This window comes from Podarcis melisellensis (genome assembly GCF_964234715.1).
Source record: "Podarcis melisellensis genome assembly, chromosome: 1".
NCBI classification, from domain to species: Eukaryota; Metazoa; Chordata; class Lepidosauria; order Squamata; family Lacertidae; genus Podarcis; species Podarcis melisellensis.
The window spans coordinates 7,289,026-7,303,819 of NC_138528.1; the positions used below are offsets into that span (position 1 = coordinate 7,289,026).

The 14,794-nt window shown below is 42.9% G+C and overlaps 1 protein-coding gene across 4 annotated transcripts in view; it reads left to right on the top strand.

The window, feature by feature from the left end:
* Positions 1-13,605, top strand: part of ARID4A (AT-rich interaction domain 4A) — a 60,629-nt gene extending 47,024 nt beyond the window's left edge. For 3 of the 4 annotated variants that reach the window (XM_081909263.1, XM_081909261.1, XM_081909262.1), the window contains 9 exons: positions 120-317; positions 1,728-1,812; positions 1,967-2,168; positions 2,651-2,713; positions 4,185-5,315; positions 7,379-7,483; positions 9,890-10,102; positions 10,225-10,407; positions 11,705-13,605. In XM_081909263.1, coding sequence (XP_081765389.1) covers positions 120-317; positions 1,728-1,812; positions 1,967-2,168; positions 2,651-2,713; positions 4,185-5,315; positions 7,379-7,483; positions 9,890-10,102; positions 10,225-10,407; positions 11,705-11,808 — 2,284 coding nt within the window. In that variant the 3' untranslated portion in view covers positions 11,809-13,605. The remainder of the gene's footprint in view (positions 1-119; positions 318-1,727; positions 1,813-1,966; positions 2,169-2,650; positions 2,714-4,184; positions 5,316-7,378; positions 7,484-9,889; positions 10,103-10,224; positions 10,408-11,704) is intronic. The other variant, XM_081909264.1, reaches the window with a different exon arrangement.
* The last annotated feature ends 1,189 nt before the right edge of the window (positions 13,606-14,794 follow it).

Below are 14,794 nucleotides of genomic sequence, written 5' to 3' on the forward strand. Positions count from 1 at the left end.
GCAGAGGTTGGCAGTGCTGCATTGCCGCCATGCAAGCATAATGTAAGTGAGGAGGATCACAGCTGCTGCCCACGTCTGGCCTCTAATTAGTTTGCATCCTGTTACCTGTCTCGCTGCAGGGAAGAACTCGAAAACCGAGGAGAATCGGAAGGAGAGGAGGGCGACGAAGACACAGAGCCTTGCCTAACGGGAACCAAAGTGAAAGTAAAATACGGCCGTGGCAAAACTCAGAAAATTTACGAAGCCAGTATTAAAAGTACAGAGAACGATGACGGAGAGGTTTTGTATTTGGTGCATTATTATGGCTGGAATGTAAGGTGAGGAGAGAAGAAAGTCAACCTTGTAATCTTGTTTTGCAGTCGTATTGTAGTGGCAAATAAACGTTCAGGTGGACTACCTGAGGCCCTGCAGACAGGTGCCTTCAGTCCTGCCCCTCCTCCTCTTTTATCCTGGTGTGCTTTGATCAGGCGTGAGCATCGTCAAGTGTTTTTGCCTGGGCTGTATTAGGAGCTGCTTCGTTCAGCCATTTTTAAAAGTCAACTTGGGATGAGTCAGTGTGCCCCAAAAATGTTCGCTTAGGAAAATGATACTGTCAAGAGTGCCCACAAATGGTAAGATTTGATGGACGGCCTCTTGTTTACTCAGCAATGTTAAATGATGAAGACATGGCAAACCTTTGATGGTTTCCCTTTTCTTTATGGACACAATTGAACACCCAGGGCAATATCCAGGAGCAGGTGACACAGTGGGTCTGGTTGTTAACCAGAAGGTGGGTGGTTTGAGCCCAGCTAGGGATGGCTGTGGCGGAATCCCTGCATTGCAGGGTGTTGGACTAGATAACATTTGGGGTTATCTACTGTACATTTCTAGGTGGTGCTGTGGGTTAAAGCCTCAGCGCCTAGGACTTGCCGATCAAAAGGTCGGCGGTTCGAATCCCCGCGGCGGGGTGCGCTCCCGTCGCTCGGTTCCAACGCGTGCCAACCTAGCAGTTCGAAAGCACCCTTGGGTGCAAGTAGATAAATAGGGACCGCTTACCAGCGGGAAGGTAAACGGCATTCCGTGTGCTGTGCTGGCTCGCCAGATGCAGCTTGTCACGCTGGCCATGTGACCCGGAAGTGTCTGCAGACAGCGCTGTCTCCCAGCCTATAGCGTGAGATGAGCACACAACCCTAGAGTCTGGCAAGACTGGCCCGTAAGGGCAGGGGTACCTTTACTATTACTTACTGTACAATTCTATAATTCTATTATCGGTGCAAGGGTTTCTGCTAGTGCAGTGGAACTCCCCCTCTCTTTCTGCCACACACCCACTGTTCTGGAGTGTTCTCCAACCTTCTGGAGCAGATCTGGGGAGGTATGGGGCACAGAGAGAAAGAAAAACTGTAAAGCAAGAAAGAAGTTGAGATACATTAAATATATATATATAACAAGTCATTGGACAGTTTCTTCATTTTGGAAAAAAAAGAATTTTATTTTACACCTAGAAGCATTCAATATCTGAAATGACTACTGACTTACTGGAAATGTTGGGATGTGCTGTTTATAGTTCACCTACTAACTAACCTTTTAAAATTTAAAACATTGGGTGGGGTATGGTTCAAGACTTCCTTTGTAGGCTTGAAATCTAGGGGTGGGGATGCTTTTTAGGGTGAGATTCTTTTTACAATTAGCCTTTGCTCTAAAGCCATTTTTAACAGGAGTAATAATTCTGCATGGTATGTTTTCCGTAGATACGATGAATGGGTGAAAGCTGATAGGATTATTTGGCCTGTGGAGAAGGGAGGCTCAAAGAAGAAGCAAAAGAAAAAAGCAAAAGTATGTAGAGTTATTTAATAGCCTTATTTTTCTAAACAACCTTTTTATTTTCAAAAAGGGGACTTTCCCCTTTCTGATTACCCTTTCTTTCTGTAAATCCTTTAAGATGTGTTGCACAGTAGTAAAATGACCATTCGTATCTATCTGTGTTCAGACTAAAGAAGAGAGTGAAAAAGACGAAAAGAGAGAAGAGGAGAAGCAGAAGGTGAAACGGGGGCGCCCTCCTCTGAAATCGACTCTTCTCTCAAACCTGTCGTGTGGTCTGCCCAAAACTCCTAATAGCGAAAGTAAACCAGGAGCCCGAAACTCGCGCGGCAGCCTGCCGGATTGCTCACCCTTGCCTAACGGGACTGAAGGTATTTCCAGTTCAGGACTGGGATTTTTGGTGCATGGTTTTTTACAAAGGCTCTTGAATAAGCAGCTAATGATGCTCTTTAGGATGGCAAATCTTTTCTTCTGTTTTAAAAGGCATGAGGAGTAAAGCATAATGTGCTAATAGTAATAACAACAACAACAATAATAATAATAATTAATAATAATAATTATAATAGTTTATTATTTGTACCCCGCCCATCTGGCTGGGTTTCCCCAACAAAGGTGGCCTCCAACAAAGATTAAGAATACATTAAAATGTCACACATTAAAAACTTCCCTGAACAGGGCTGCCTTCAGATGTCTTCTAAATGTCAGGTAGTTGTTTATCTCTTTGACATCTGATGGGAGGGCGTTCCACAAGTAATGGACACACACACACACACACTTGGAAAATAAATAAAACCTTTTCTTTGTAATGTTCTTGCTCCCAATCAATGATACACCCTCTTCCTTTAATTTTTAGGAATGTCTCGCAGGCAAACAAGACGTAGCTCAGGAATGTTGGATTCTGACAGAGGGTCAAATGGTGAGTAGATTTTTTTTTCATATGTTGTGGGAAGGTGTATTATGAAATCTGGGGAGGGGGGAATGTATGTGAAGAGGATTGAGACAGGACACTGCCTGCAGTTGGGGAGAGGAGCAATACCTATTGCTTCCGTTGGCTCTTCATTACAGCCTTTCATGGTGTAAAACAGTGTGAATCTCATAAACAGATTCTTCATGCTTCTAATGAGACCTATTGTACTCTTGAGACAGAGCAGAGGGTGAAATGCAGCTGCGTCATTAGGTATGAAATACTTACACTTTACAGAAGTTTAACCTTCTGAATGCTCCCATCTCCCCAGTCATCATTAGCAATGAGAGGAGCTGTACTTTATTTATAGACACTTTCAAACTATACCTTTGTTCTAGCCTACTTTCTTTGTAGCTTTATTAAAATAATATTTCTCTTTACCGTATGGGGGGTATCCAACTAAGGTGACATTCACACAATACAGTGGTGCCCCGCAAGACAAACGCCTCGCAAGACGAAAAACCCGCTAGACGAAAGGGTTTTCCGTTTTTCGATGCGCTTCGCAAGACGAATTTCCCTATGGGCTTCCTTCGCAAGACGAAAACGTCTTGCGATTTTTTTCGGTTTCCCCCCTTTTTCTAAGCCTCTAATAGCCTTTTAGCAGCTAAGCCGCTAAGCCTTTAATAGCCGCTAAACCGCTAATAGCGCTAATCCGCTAATAGGGTTGCTTTGCAAGACGAAAAAACCGCTAGACAAAGAGACTCGCGGAACGGATTATTTTCGTCTTGCGAGGCACCACTGTATGTTTTAAAGCACTATGATACCAATTTAAGCAGCCATTCTGGGAGCCATAATTCGTTAAGAGTTCTGAGTGGAGACGTATTCCCTTCACAGAGCTACATTTTCCAGAGTTCCCTGTGAAAGAGGGGTTGCTAAACGAAAGGGTTTTCCGTTTTTCGATGCGCTTCGCAAGACGAATTTCCCTATGGGCTTCCTTCGCAAGACGAAAACGTCTTGCGATTTTTTTCGGTTTCCCCCCTTTTTCTAAGCCTCTAATAGCCTTTTAGCAGCTAAGCCGCTAAGCCTTTAATAGCCGCTAAACCGCTAATAGCGCTAATCCGCTAATAGGGTTGCTTTGCAAGACGAAAAAACCGCTAGACAAAGAGACTCGCGGAACGGATTATTTTCGTCTTGCGAGGCACCACTGTATGTTTTAAAGCACTATGATACCAATTTAAGCAGCCATTCTGGGAGCCATAATTCGTTAAGAGTTCTGAGTGGAGACGTATTCCCTTCACAGAGCTACATTTTCCAGAGTTCCCTGTGAAAGAGGGGTTGCTAAACTACTCTGGGAATTGGCCTCAGTCATACTCAAGAATAGAATGATTGAAATCAATGGGCTTTGAATGACTTAAGTGCTGATGCCAACTTTCATATGAAGTTGTGCCTTGACTACTTGTTCTGTGCATGTATTTTTTTGTAGACTCGATTTCATCTGACAGCGATGCGGATGAAGCTTCTGAAAAGAATGCGAATGAAGAGTTTTCTCCAGCCAATTCTGACCCAGAAAAAGATGAGAAACGAACAGTTGAAAAACCTGATGAAGAAATCCCAAAGATCTCACTTGTGCTGAAAGAGAATGACAGGAATCAGATCCACCCTTTGGAACCTTTGAAACTCGAAGTTGAAGAAAACGAACAAGTGGTTCAGATTTTTGGAAACAAAAGTGACCAAGTAGAAGATATCAAGAGAGAGATGGAAAAATCACCTAGAGCGAAAGGACGGCGGAACAGAACAAGAGACTCCTCCCTGGAGAATGTAAAGAGCACGCCACTAAACCAGGAAGAGGCAGCAAGCGAACATCTCTCGGATTCTGAAAGATTAGACACGTCGTCATTGGACAGTAAAGGATTCAGCACCCCTTCTGAAAATGAAACAGATCCTTGTTCAAAAGATAAGAAGCTTTCGAAAAGGAAGACTACGGAACAGCCATCCCCCGACAAACGGGTCCGGCTGGTGGGCGAGATGGAAGTGCCAAATATCGTGTCCGAGGGGAGGACAAATGAATGTTCTGGGACAGAAGAATGTAAGGACTTTGGTGCAGATGACTCGCTCAGAAACGAGAACGAAGAAATGCCATCACTGGTGGCAGAATCCGATCAGCGTCTTCAGGGTCGGGGAGGTGAACACTTCAATTGTTCCGAGGAAAACCGCAACCCCGCGCTGAAAGACGAGGACGATTCCATGCCTCAGATCGGGCCCGAAACACTCCTCTGCCACGAAGTGGACTTGGACGACGTGGACGAAAAGGACAAGATCGGGCCTGAAAAGTTCATAGCAGAGAAACCCGACTCCAGCCACCCCACTTCAAACCCGCCTGCCTTACCTCCCGTGGTCCAGCCGAACTTCTCTGTGGCCTCTCCTCTCACCTTAAGTCAGGATGAATCACGGAGCATCAAGAGTGAAAGTGACATCACCATTGAAGTGGACAGCGTGGCTGAAGAGTCTCAGGAAGGTCTCTGTGAGAGCGAGTCTGCCAATGGGTTTGAGGCTTTCACTACTACTTCAAGCAATTGTAGCATCGCCATCCCAGAAAGGGAGATCGGGGAGAGGGGTAAGTGCCAGCTTCTAACTGGAAACTTCATTTTGATGCTTCCATAAAGTGGTTTTTGTAATCCACATGGAGGTTTGCTTACAATCAAGCAGAATATAAATTTTGTTAAAGTAAAATTCCCTCTCTTCGTAAACATGCTGAAAGCATGACTTGCAAAAACACTGAAGGATTGGAAGCAAGGAGTCACATTTTGCTTAGTCATTCATTCATTATTATTCTAATTTTATTTACAACACAAATCCACAACTCAAATAAACAAATCCACCAACATTAGACATGAACATAACATAAAATAAACATAAAATAAAATAAAACAAATGACAAAATAAAAATCTTCCTTTATCCTGTACATGGCCTCCTTATTTACTTCTTATAAACTGTTTCCTTTATGAATTATTATTATGATTTTTTTCAAATTATGACTTTTGAAACAAGTGCAGGTGTGTATTTTAGGGCACTGTTTTGTAAAGTATTCTTTACATTTACAAGTATTCTTTACATTCTTTTTGGAATTCTTGTCTGGGGAGTCCCCTAATTACCTCCTGTTAATCTAGCCAATTCGATATAATTTAGTAATTTATCCTGCCATTCCGTTTTTGTTGTTTAGTCGTTTATTTTTATCCCATCGAGGCAGCTAACAATAAAATAGGGGTTTGGGAGCAGAAGTATTGAAATTGGCTGCTGCTTGTAAACTAGCAGCACGTCGATATCCATCATCTGGAGCCCCCAATTCTGCTAGCCATGGCAAGTGTTCCCCTTTGCCCAGCCCGCTTTTCAGTGATGCTCAGAGCAACTGGAAGTTCAACGCAACTTGAGGTGATGATTCCTCAATTCCAAGCTGGAGAAGGGAGCAAGGGCCTGTCCTTTTCATACAGTTCCTTAGAGGTGCATTGCAAAAAAAATAATAATCTATCCCTAGCCCACGGGGATCATCACCCCAGGCTTGTGTCATCTCCATAGTGCTATTGTGGCAGCACTCATCTCTGTCCCTGTTCCAGTCCCCAGAAGCCAGAGAGGGGAAGCAGGGGGGTGTCCTTGCAGCCCCGGGTTCAAGGTCAGGGACAAGACCTTCTGGGTGGGGGGAGGAGTGGCTTCCTGGGCAGCCACAAAGGCTGGCCAAAATGTGTGGGTCTCAATCTGTTATGTTTGTGAAAAATAAGCAGATTATGCTAAGCTGGTTCACATAGATGAAGCCGAGGCTTCGTTGCCAAGCTTGTTTGCCCCTGAATTCACATATGACGCAAGTGCATTTCCAGAGTTGTGTGGACGTGCTTCTTTAGAACTGCAGCCTCACTCCCTTGTGGGAGTAGTGCAGCCACAGTCTGTGAGGCATGCAGCTGGAGGTTATTAAAAAGGCTGCTAGGGCATGCACACCAGAGGGGTGAAATGTATCGGGGAGAGGAGCTAGCCAAATCATGGCTTCTGTAGCACCACGATTGCCAAAATGACAGTTGCTGCTCCCTCTCGTTTAGCCTGATGAGTTGCAAGTCAGAATAATTTATTGCTATTTGTTGTTGTTGTTGTTGTTTATTTAAAGGTGGTTGGACCTGGAGTGCCCAAAAATATCTATAGAAATCTACCGTTTTTTTACAGAAATGCATCCTTGGAGGTTACTAGTGTAGTGAAGAGCCATTAAACCTCCTCATGCAGGAAGGCCACAAAGAAAGAACTAGAATTCTGCTTCTTTTACTGCAATTGTATGTTTTAATTGTATTTTACCTGTGACATGTTTGACACCTTGGGCTTCTTTGAGAGGAAGGGCAGGATATAAATTAGCAGTAGCGTTAATATTCTCATTGGCTGCTTATTGTTTCTGGTCTCTTCCTGGTTGTTTTCTCTCCATACCATTCTCACTTCCATTCCTTCCCAAGAATATACTGGGCGTGTTTTGTTTCTGTTTGCGGCACACTGTGTTTTGTCATCCCTGATGGTCTGGCTTGTCATTACGGGTGGTGTGGGCATGGTCGATCCTTCCAGTCCTGTGACTTTAAAGAGCTTGGTGGCAGTTCAGTTGTACCATTAAAGACTACAAAATGAAAAGGTACCTTTCATTTTATTTTCAGGTCAAAAAAGGCCTGGTGATAACAGCAGCAGCTCACTGGCCAAAAAGCAAAAGCGTACTCCAAAACGAGCAAGCACTGTAGCAAAAAATGAGAAGAATGGGACAGGTACGTTTCATAATCTTTCTCTGGAAGGGAATTTGCTCTGTTTGCTTAGTCCAGCCTTCTTGCTTACGCTGTGGTTAGGGAGATGATTTAGGGAGAGCTGGGCTGCCTATTTTCCCCAGAAGGAACTACTTTTGAACCCAGAACATGATACCGTATTTTTCGCCCTATAGGACGCACCGTCCCATAAGGCGCACCTAGTTTTTTTGGGGGGGAAATAAAGGGGAAAAAAATATTTCCCCCCCCCCCCAGGCGCGGGGCTGGGGCGGGGGAGGCCCGAGCTTCCCCCGACCCCAGTCCCCAAACAGGCAGCTCTCTGCAAGCCGTGGGAGCCCAGCGCTGGCTCCCACGGCTTGCGGAGAGGTCCGCGAAGCCTGGATGCGCTGAGCTCAGCGCACACAGGCTTCGGCATGCAGACAACTCTCCCCAAGCAGCGGGAGCGCTCCCGCTGCTTGCGGAGAGGTCCGCGAAGCCTGGAGAGAGAGAGGGGTCGGTGCGCACCAACCCCTCTCGTTCTCCAGGCTTCAGCGAAAGCCTGCATTCGCCCCATAAGGACGCACACACATTTCCCCTTCGCTTTTGGAGGGGAAAAAGTGCGTCCTATAGGGCAAAAAATACGGTAAGCTGCAACCTTTGTTTATTAGATTTCTTACAGTCCCTTACCAGGATGGGTTAGAATGATAAAATACATAGTTATAAAACAAATGAAACATTTACAGCCAGAAAACAAGTGAAGTGTAAAAAATATTTAATACAGTCCCACATATTCAAATCAGTTAAAACAGTTCTAATATATATGCAGGGTAAAGATCTCCACTCAGAAAGTGGAGAGGAAACCTTTCCCTAGCAATAGTGGAAAAGTTGTCAGGACAGAATGCATTCCCTGCATTGGTTTCCAGTGTACTAAGTAGAGAGTCTAGATGGGGGCTGCTCTTCCACAGTATGGCTAGACATGCTGGCAAAAGACTTAATAAAATTCAAAGCAGCTCATCTAATTGTAAAGGTGGACTTTAAATACCTGAAGGGTTGTCACATGGAAGATGGAGCAAGCTTTTTTTCTGCTGCTCCAGAGGGCAGGACCTGAACCAATGGATTCAAATTACAAGAAAGGAGATTCTAACTAAACATTAGGAAGAACTTTCTGATGGTAAAAGAGCTTTTCTGCAGTGGAACGGTCTCCCTCAAGAGGTGGTGGTCTCTCCTTCCGTGGAGGTTTTAAAGCAGAGGTTGGATGGTCACCTGTTAGGGATGCTTTAGTTGAGATTCCTGCATTGCAGGGGGTTGGACTAGATGACCCCCGGGGTCCCTGCCAACACTCTGATTCTATGAAATACTTCTTTCACTTGATTGCCTTCCAGTAGAATGAGAGCTAGAAATACGAAGGCCTGTTGTTTTGCTAACGTAGGCTTCAGAATTTTAATCTTAAACATCTCATCACTTCTAAGACATCCTGTGGAGGGCTATTTTCCCTCTAGAGAAGGAAACGTAAGAATTCCAACTTGGAAATATGGTTAATATGGTAGCATTTGTGTGCCGTAGTGAGTTTTAATAATCAGATGGAAATGTTCTCTGCTCAACTGAATTGTGTAGTATCTTTATGTCCTTAAAGACAGCTTGCCTTTTGCAGTCATGCATATGTTGAGTGTCTGCAAAAAAGCCGGGCAGGGAGGGGGAAACTGAGGTTGCTTAGATGTGCAGAGAAGGACGTCCCACATTGCTGCATTCTAAGAACATCACAAGAGCTCTGCTGGAACAAGCCAAAAGCCCACTTAGTCCAACATCATGTTCTCACAGTGGGCAACCAGATACAGTGGTGCCTCACAAGACTGATCCGTTCCGCGAGTCTCTTCATCTTGCGAAGCACGGCTCTTAGTGGCTATTAACGGCTTAGCGGCTATTAACGGCTTAGCGGCTTTAAGAAAAAGGAAACAAATGCGCAAAAACTCGCAAGACGTTTCGTCTTGCGAAGCAAGCCCATAGGGAAATTCGTCTTGCGGAACGACTCAAAAAATGGAAAACTCTTTCGTCTTGTGCGTTTTTCGTCTTGCGAGACATTCGTCTTGCGAGGTACCACTGAACCTGTGAAACGCCTGTAAAAGACTTGGGCACAACCATGTTTGCCCTACTTAATAATAATAAATAATAATAATAGTTTTATTATTTATACCCTGCCTATCTGGCTGTGTTGCTTGTGTGTCATAGGTAGACCTCTCTTGTGTTCGCCTCCCCACCCCCTTTCTGCAGAGCCGTTGTAAAGATTATTGAAATAATGTATTGAAGCCCTTTTGAACTATTAAAATGTGGTATATAGATGCTATTGAATGCATATTTTTTTATATTGAATGCATACTGTTGTCGAGTGCTGTGTAGGAATGGGACAACCCAATATACTGTGTCATGTTGTTGCAGGACAAAGCAGTGATAGCGAAGATCTCCCTGCACTGGATAGCTCAAGCAAATGTACTCCAGTAAAACACATTGGTCTCTCCAAGCCGCAGAAGCTCACTAGGTCGCCTGCTAGAGTATTATCCCCCAATATCAAAGATGGGGATAAGGACAAGCAGAGGGACAAGAACCATCAAAACATTTCTCCAAGGGTGTATAAGTGGAGTGTCCAACTCAGTAAGTGCTCCCCCCCCTTTTTTTTTGTACAGTAGATAATTTGGGTGGGAAATAGGGTTACAACAGTACATGGATGTTCCTTCTTGATCGTCAAAGCCTTTTCAATTATTTTATTTCCAAAGATGAATTGGACAACATGAGCAGTGCAGAGAGGATCTCTTTCCTACAAGAAAAACTGCAGGAAATCAGAAAATACTACATGTCTCTGAAGTCCGAAGTAGCCACCATAGACAGGAGACGAAAACGATTAAAAAAGAAAGACAGAGAAGGCAAGTTCAGTCTTTGTCAGACATACAAGCTTTTGGGTGAGTGGTGTTGTCAGAAGGCCTGTGCAGTTTCTCTTTCCAGACATTGTCATGCGCGCTCTCCATATTTGGAGTGTTTATATAACATTTTAATTGTGACCAAGGCCATTGTCAGTTTTTTAAAAAGGGCATATCATCTGCAACAAGGAGGGATGAAACTGAAATGTGTGAAGTGGCTGAACTGGATGTGCTCTTAAGATCTGAGCACAAAGAGACTGGCAGCACCTCACGGGAGCTGCTTTTTGGGTGATACTGGTGGATGCTCTGGCGAAGTTGGGGCTAAAAGCAAAAATGTGCAGGTGGCACCCCACCTCTTGTAGCACAACGTATTTGTACCCTCTTAACTTTTTCTTCCATGTTTCTTCTTTAGTTTTGGATATTTTTTTGACTTTTTTGCCCACTAGGTTGTTCCCAGACCCTGCTCTGCATGTGTGCCCCATTTGGCACAACATACCGTATTTTTTGTTCTATTAGACTCACTTTTTCCCTCCTAAAAAGGGGAAATGTGTGTGCATCTTATGGAGCGAATGCAGACTGCGCAGCTATCCCAGAAGCCAGAACAGCAAGAGGAATTGCTGCTTTAACTGCGCAGCAATCCCTCTTGCTGTTCTGGCTTCTGAGATTCAAAATATTTTTTTCTTGTTTTCCTCTTCCAAAAACTAGGTGCGTCTTATAGAGCGAAAAATACGGTAGTTTGGGGGCTTGCTTTAGAGCAGAGGGTCCTGCAGTCTTCCAGACGATGTTGGAAAACAACATCCACGGCTGTCCGTTGGTAATAGTGGTTGGGGCTGATGGGAGTTGGGAGTACACAGCTGGAAGGCCAAACAGGTTCCCCACATCTCCGTTAGGCATTAACAGGCCTAGATTCCAATTAACAGTGATAAAAGCTGGTTCAAGAGTTGGCAGTACCTGGCAGTATTCAAATGAGTGACTTGGGGGATAGGTTTTCTCTTGCTCTGGAAAGTAAGACTTGAACTAATGGCTTCAGGTTACAAGAAAGGAGATTCCGACTAAACATCTGGAAGGGCTTTCTAACAGTAAGAGCTGTTCGGCAGTGGAATGGACTCCCTTGGAAGGTTGTGAACTCCCCTTCCTTGGAGGTTTTTAAGCAGAGGTTGGATGGCCATCTGTCATGGATGCTTTAGCTGAGATTCCTGCATTGCAGCGGGTTGGGCTGGATGACCCTGGGGATCTCTTCCAACTTGGCGATTCTATGATCTTAATAGTTCACCAAAGGCGCAGTGTGATCACCTACGTATATTGGTTAATGCTTTTTGCATTTATTTATTTTTAACAGTGTCTCACACAGGAGCTTCCATGTCCTCTGCCTCTTCAGACACTGGAATGAGCCCTTCGTCCTCCTCTCCTCCACAGAACGTGCTTGCTGTTGAATGCAGGTGATACTGGTCTCCTCTGCCTTGTGCAGCAAGTTGCTGTCATGGACAGAAATCCCGAAATACCATAGAAAGCACTCAACTGGTTTGACATTGCCAAGTATATTCTGTATACTCTTCCACTGCTGGACTGTGTCTGTCTCTTCTCCTCATACCCTTCCCTCCATCTTGTCATTGTGGATTTTTTTTCTTTTAAAAAAACACAACTTTATTGTGGATATTAATTAAGCTAATTGGCAACTGAAGGTTTGTGGGTGCACTTGGACACCTCTGTCTTTGTGCTTATTTTTTGTTTTTGTGTTTTTGTTTTGGTTAAAACAGAAAAAGGGCACTTAATCAAATTTGGAAACTTGGATAGCCAATGAAGCATTTTGAGTGCTATTAGGAAATTCTTTTTTTTTTTAATAAAAGGAACAAGTGCACCAAACAGTCATCAAAGTAGATTAATCAGAAAATGGATTTATTGCTGCACTTTTTTCACCAAGCTGTATCTTAATCCTGAGTGAGAGTCCCTCCCCCCCCCCTTTCTTTTCTTTTTGGAGAAGCACTTGCTGTACAGACCTGCCAAAGTGTGTATTCAGCAATGTTCCCAATTTTAATGGTGTAAATTGGACAAAATAAATTGTGAAAGGAAGCGTAGTTGACTGGAAACTACCGTTGTAATGAGTCTTCCACTTTTTATAGGATTTTTGAGCACACGATTATGCAAATATTTTAATGTTTAATGTTTACAGTGGAATCGTGAATAGGTTTTCAGTGGACTATCTTATCCCTTGACAAAAGTATTTTGTCTTTTTTTCTATGTAATTTCAGAGTTTTTATTTTGTTACAAAAAGGCAAAAAATAAAATATATAACAATGAAGTTATTTAACAAGATTTCTAAAGCTGAATTTTTTTGTGTAAAATAAGGTATCTTGCAACTTGTTAAATATATTTATTCAGACATTGGATGTTGTATTTTTATGTATTTTTTAAAAAATATTAATAAAATTGGGGAGAAAAAGTCTAAGTTAGGTTCACTCTTTCAATAAAATATACCTGTCACTTAAAATCATATACAGGTGGCTTCATGTACCATACCTGTATGTGAAGTGGTTTTGTCTGTTCAATCTTCCACAGTGTAAAACTATAATCTGGCATCTGGATTAAACTCTATCCTGTCTTGAAAACTTTGGCAATCCTAGTACTTCTGTTGCTTTTGAGGAACAAATCTTTGGTTACCCTTACAATGCTTTTGTCACACTTTCTTATTTGCTGTACTGTTGAAATCAGTTTTCTATCTGCCAAAGTTGATGAGCATAATTGAGAAGAGTTAAAATGACTGCTTCGGCTGTGGATTGTCCCACAGACTGAAAACAGTTTGTAAATAACTTTCCCAAAATCATGTATTTAAGACAGTTTGCATATACATTGTGTATAAAGTGATTTTTTAATCAGTTTTTTAAATTCACCTTTGTACATTGAAAAGGGGTTTTCTGCCTTTTCCATGTTAATATACTGTAGAGTTATAACTCAGATTCTCTACACTGTCAGGATCTTAAAGGTTCACAAAACCTGAAGGTCTTGAGTGAGAGACTCCAGTGAAATGGTCATGTAGCTAAAGCCTGGTGTCTCTTCCAGTTCCATTTTATCAGTTTCTCAACTTATGATTCCAGTTCCTTCCATTTTCACAGAGATCTAAAGGAAAAAGTACTCTTGTAAAAATGCACTTTTTCTGTCTTTTTCTTAAGCAGAGCTATTTCAATGTATGATACAAATGAAGCTCGACGAAGAGCATTAATAAAGGTTATGTTTTTAAACATAGGCTTTATTTTATTTTTAACTGATTTTGTAAAACTGCAATCATGTCCAAACAATAGATAATGGCTTCATAATGTGCTGTAAAGATTCTTCAAAGCAAACTTGGATCATATATTTTAATAATAAAAGAAGTTATCATTATGATAAAAACTTGGTCAGATGTAATCATGCTTAATATTGCTTTCAGCAACTATTAATCTGAGCCTAAAACCATTTTACTTTGTTGTAAAATTAATACCCTGTTCTTCAGTGGCCAAGAAACATAGACACGTTCTCAAATATTTATCCTTTATCGGATACCTTGAGCAAGCTAGATGCATTTAAATTGCAAGATGCTTTAAAGTGCTGATGAACACTGGATTATAGCACTTCATTAGAACACTCAACAAGAGATTGACCTTAGTTGTTGTGAAAATATTATGAAAATGAAGTTGGGTAAAACTGAACAGTTGTAGTCCAACTAAAAAGGCTGAAAAGGTTTATCCTCTCTGGGGATCGCTACTAATGTGTGTAGTTTATCCAAAGCTGGGTAAACATCTTTAATAGGATGGTACTACTCTACAAAAATTTGCTTCTCAAAACAATTAGACGTTGAACAAAGCTCCGGTTGTGGGACTAGATAAAGCAGGGTAGCTATATAGATATATTTTTTTAATGCTGTAATTTTGTGCTTCTGAAACTGGCTTTTTAAGAAAAACTAGCTGAAGAGCCCAAAACCATAAAAGGTAAAGGTAAAGGTACCCCTACCCGTACGGGCCAGTCTTGACAGACTCTGGGGTTGTGCGCCCATCTCACTTAAGAGGCCAGGGGCCTGCGCTGTCCGGAGACACTTCTGGGTCACGTGGCCAGCGTGACATCGCTGCTCTGGCGAGCCAGAGCCGCACACGGAAACGCCGTTTACCTTCCCGCTGGTAAGCGGTCCCTATTTATCTACTTGCACCCAGAGGTGCTTTCGAACTGCTAGGTTGGCAGGCGCTGGGACCGAGCAGCGGGAGCGCACCCCGCCGCAGGGATTCGAACCGCCGACCTTTTGATTGGCAAGTCCTAGGCACTGAGGCTTTAACCCACAGCGCCACCTGCGTCCCTCCCAAAACCATAGTATGCTACAAAATCATTTAAAACTGCTCTTCAGGATCAGTGTTAAATAAAATGGAGAAGGGGAAAAACACTGGATATCATATTAAGGCCTCCA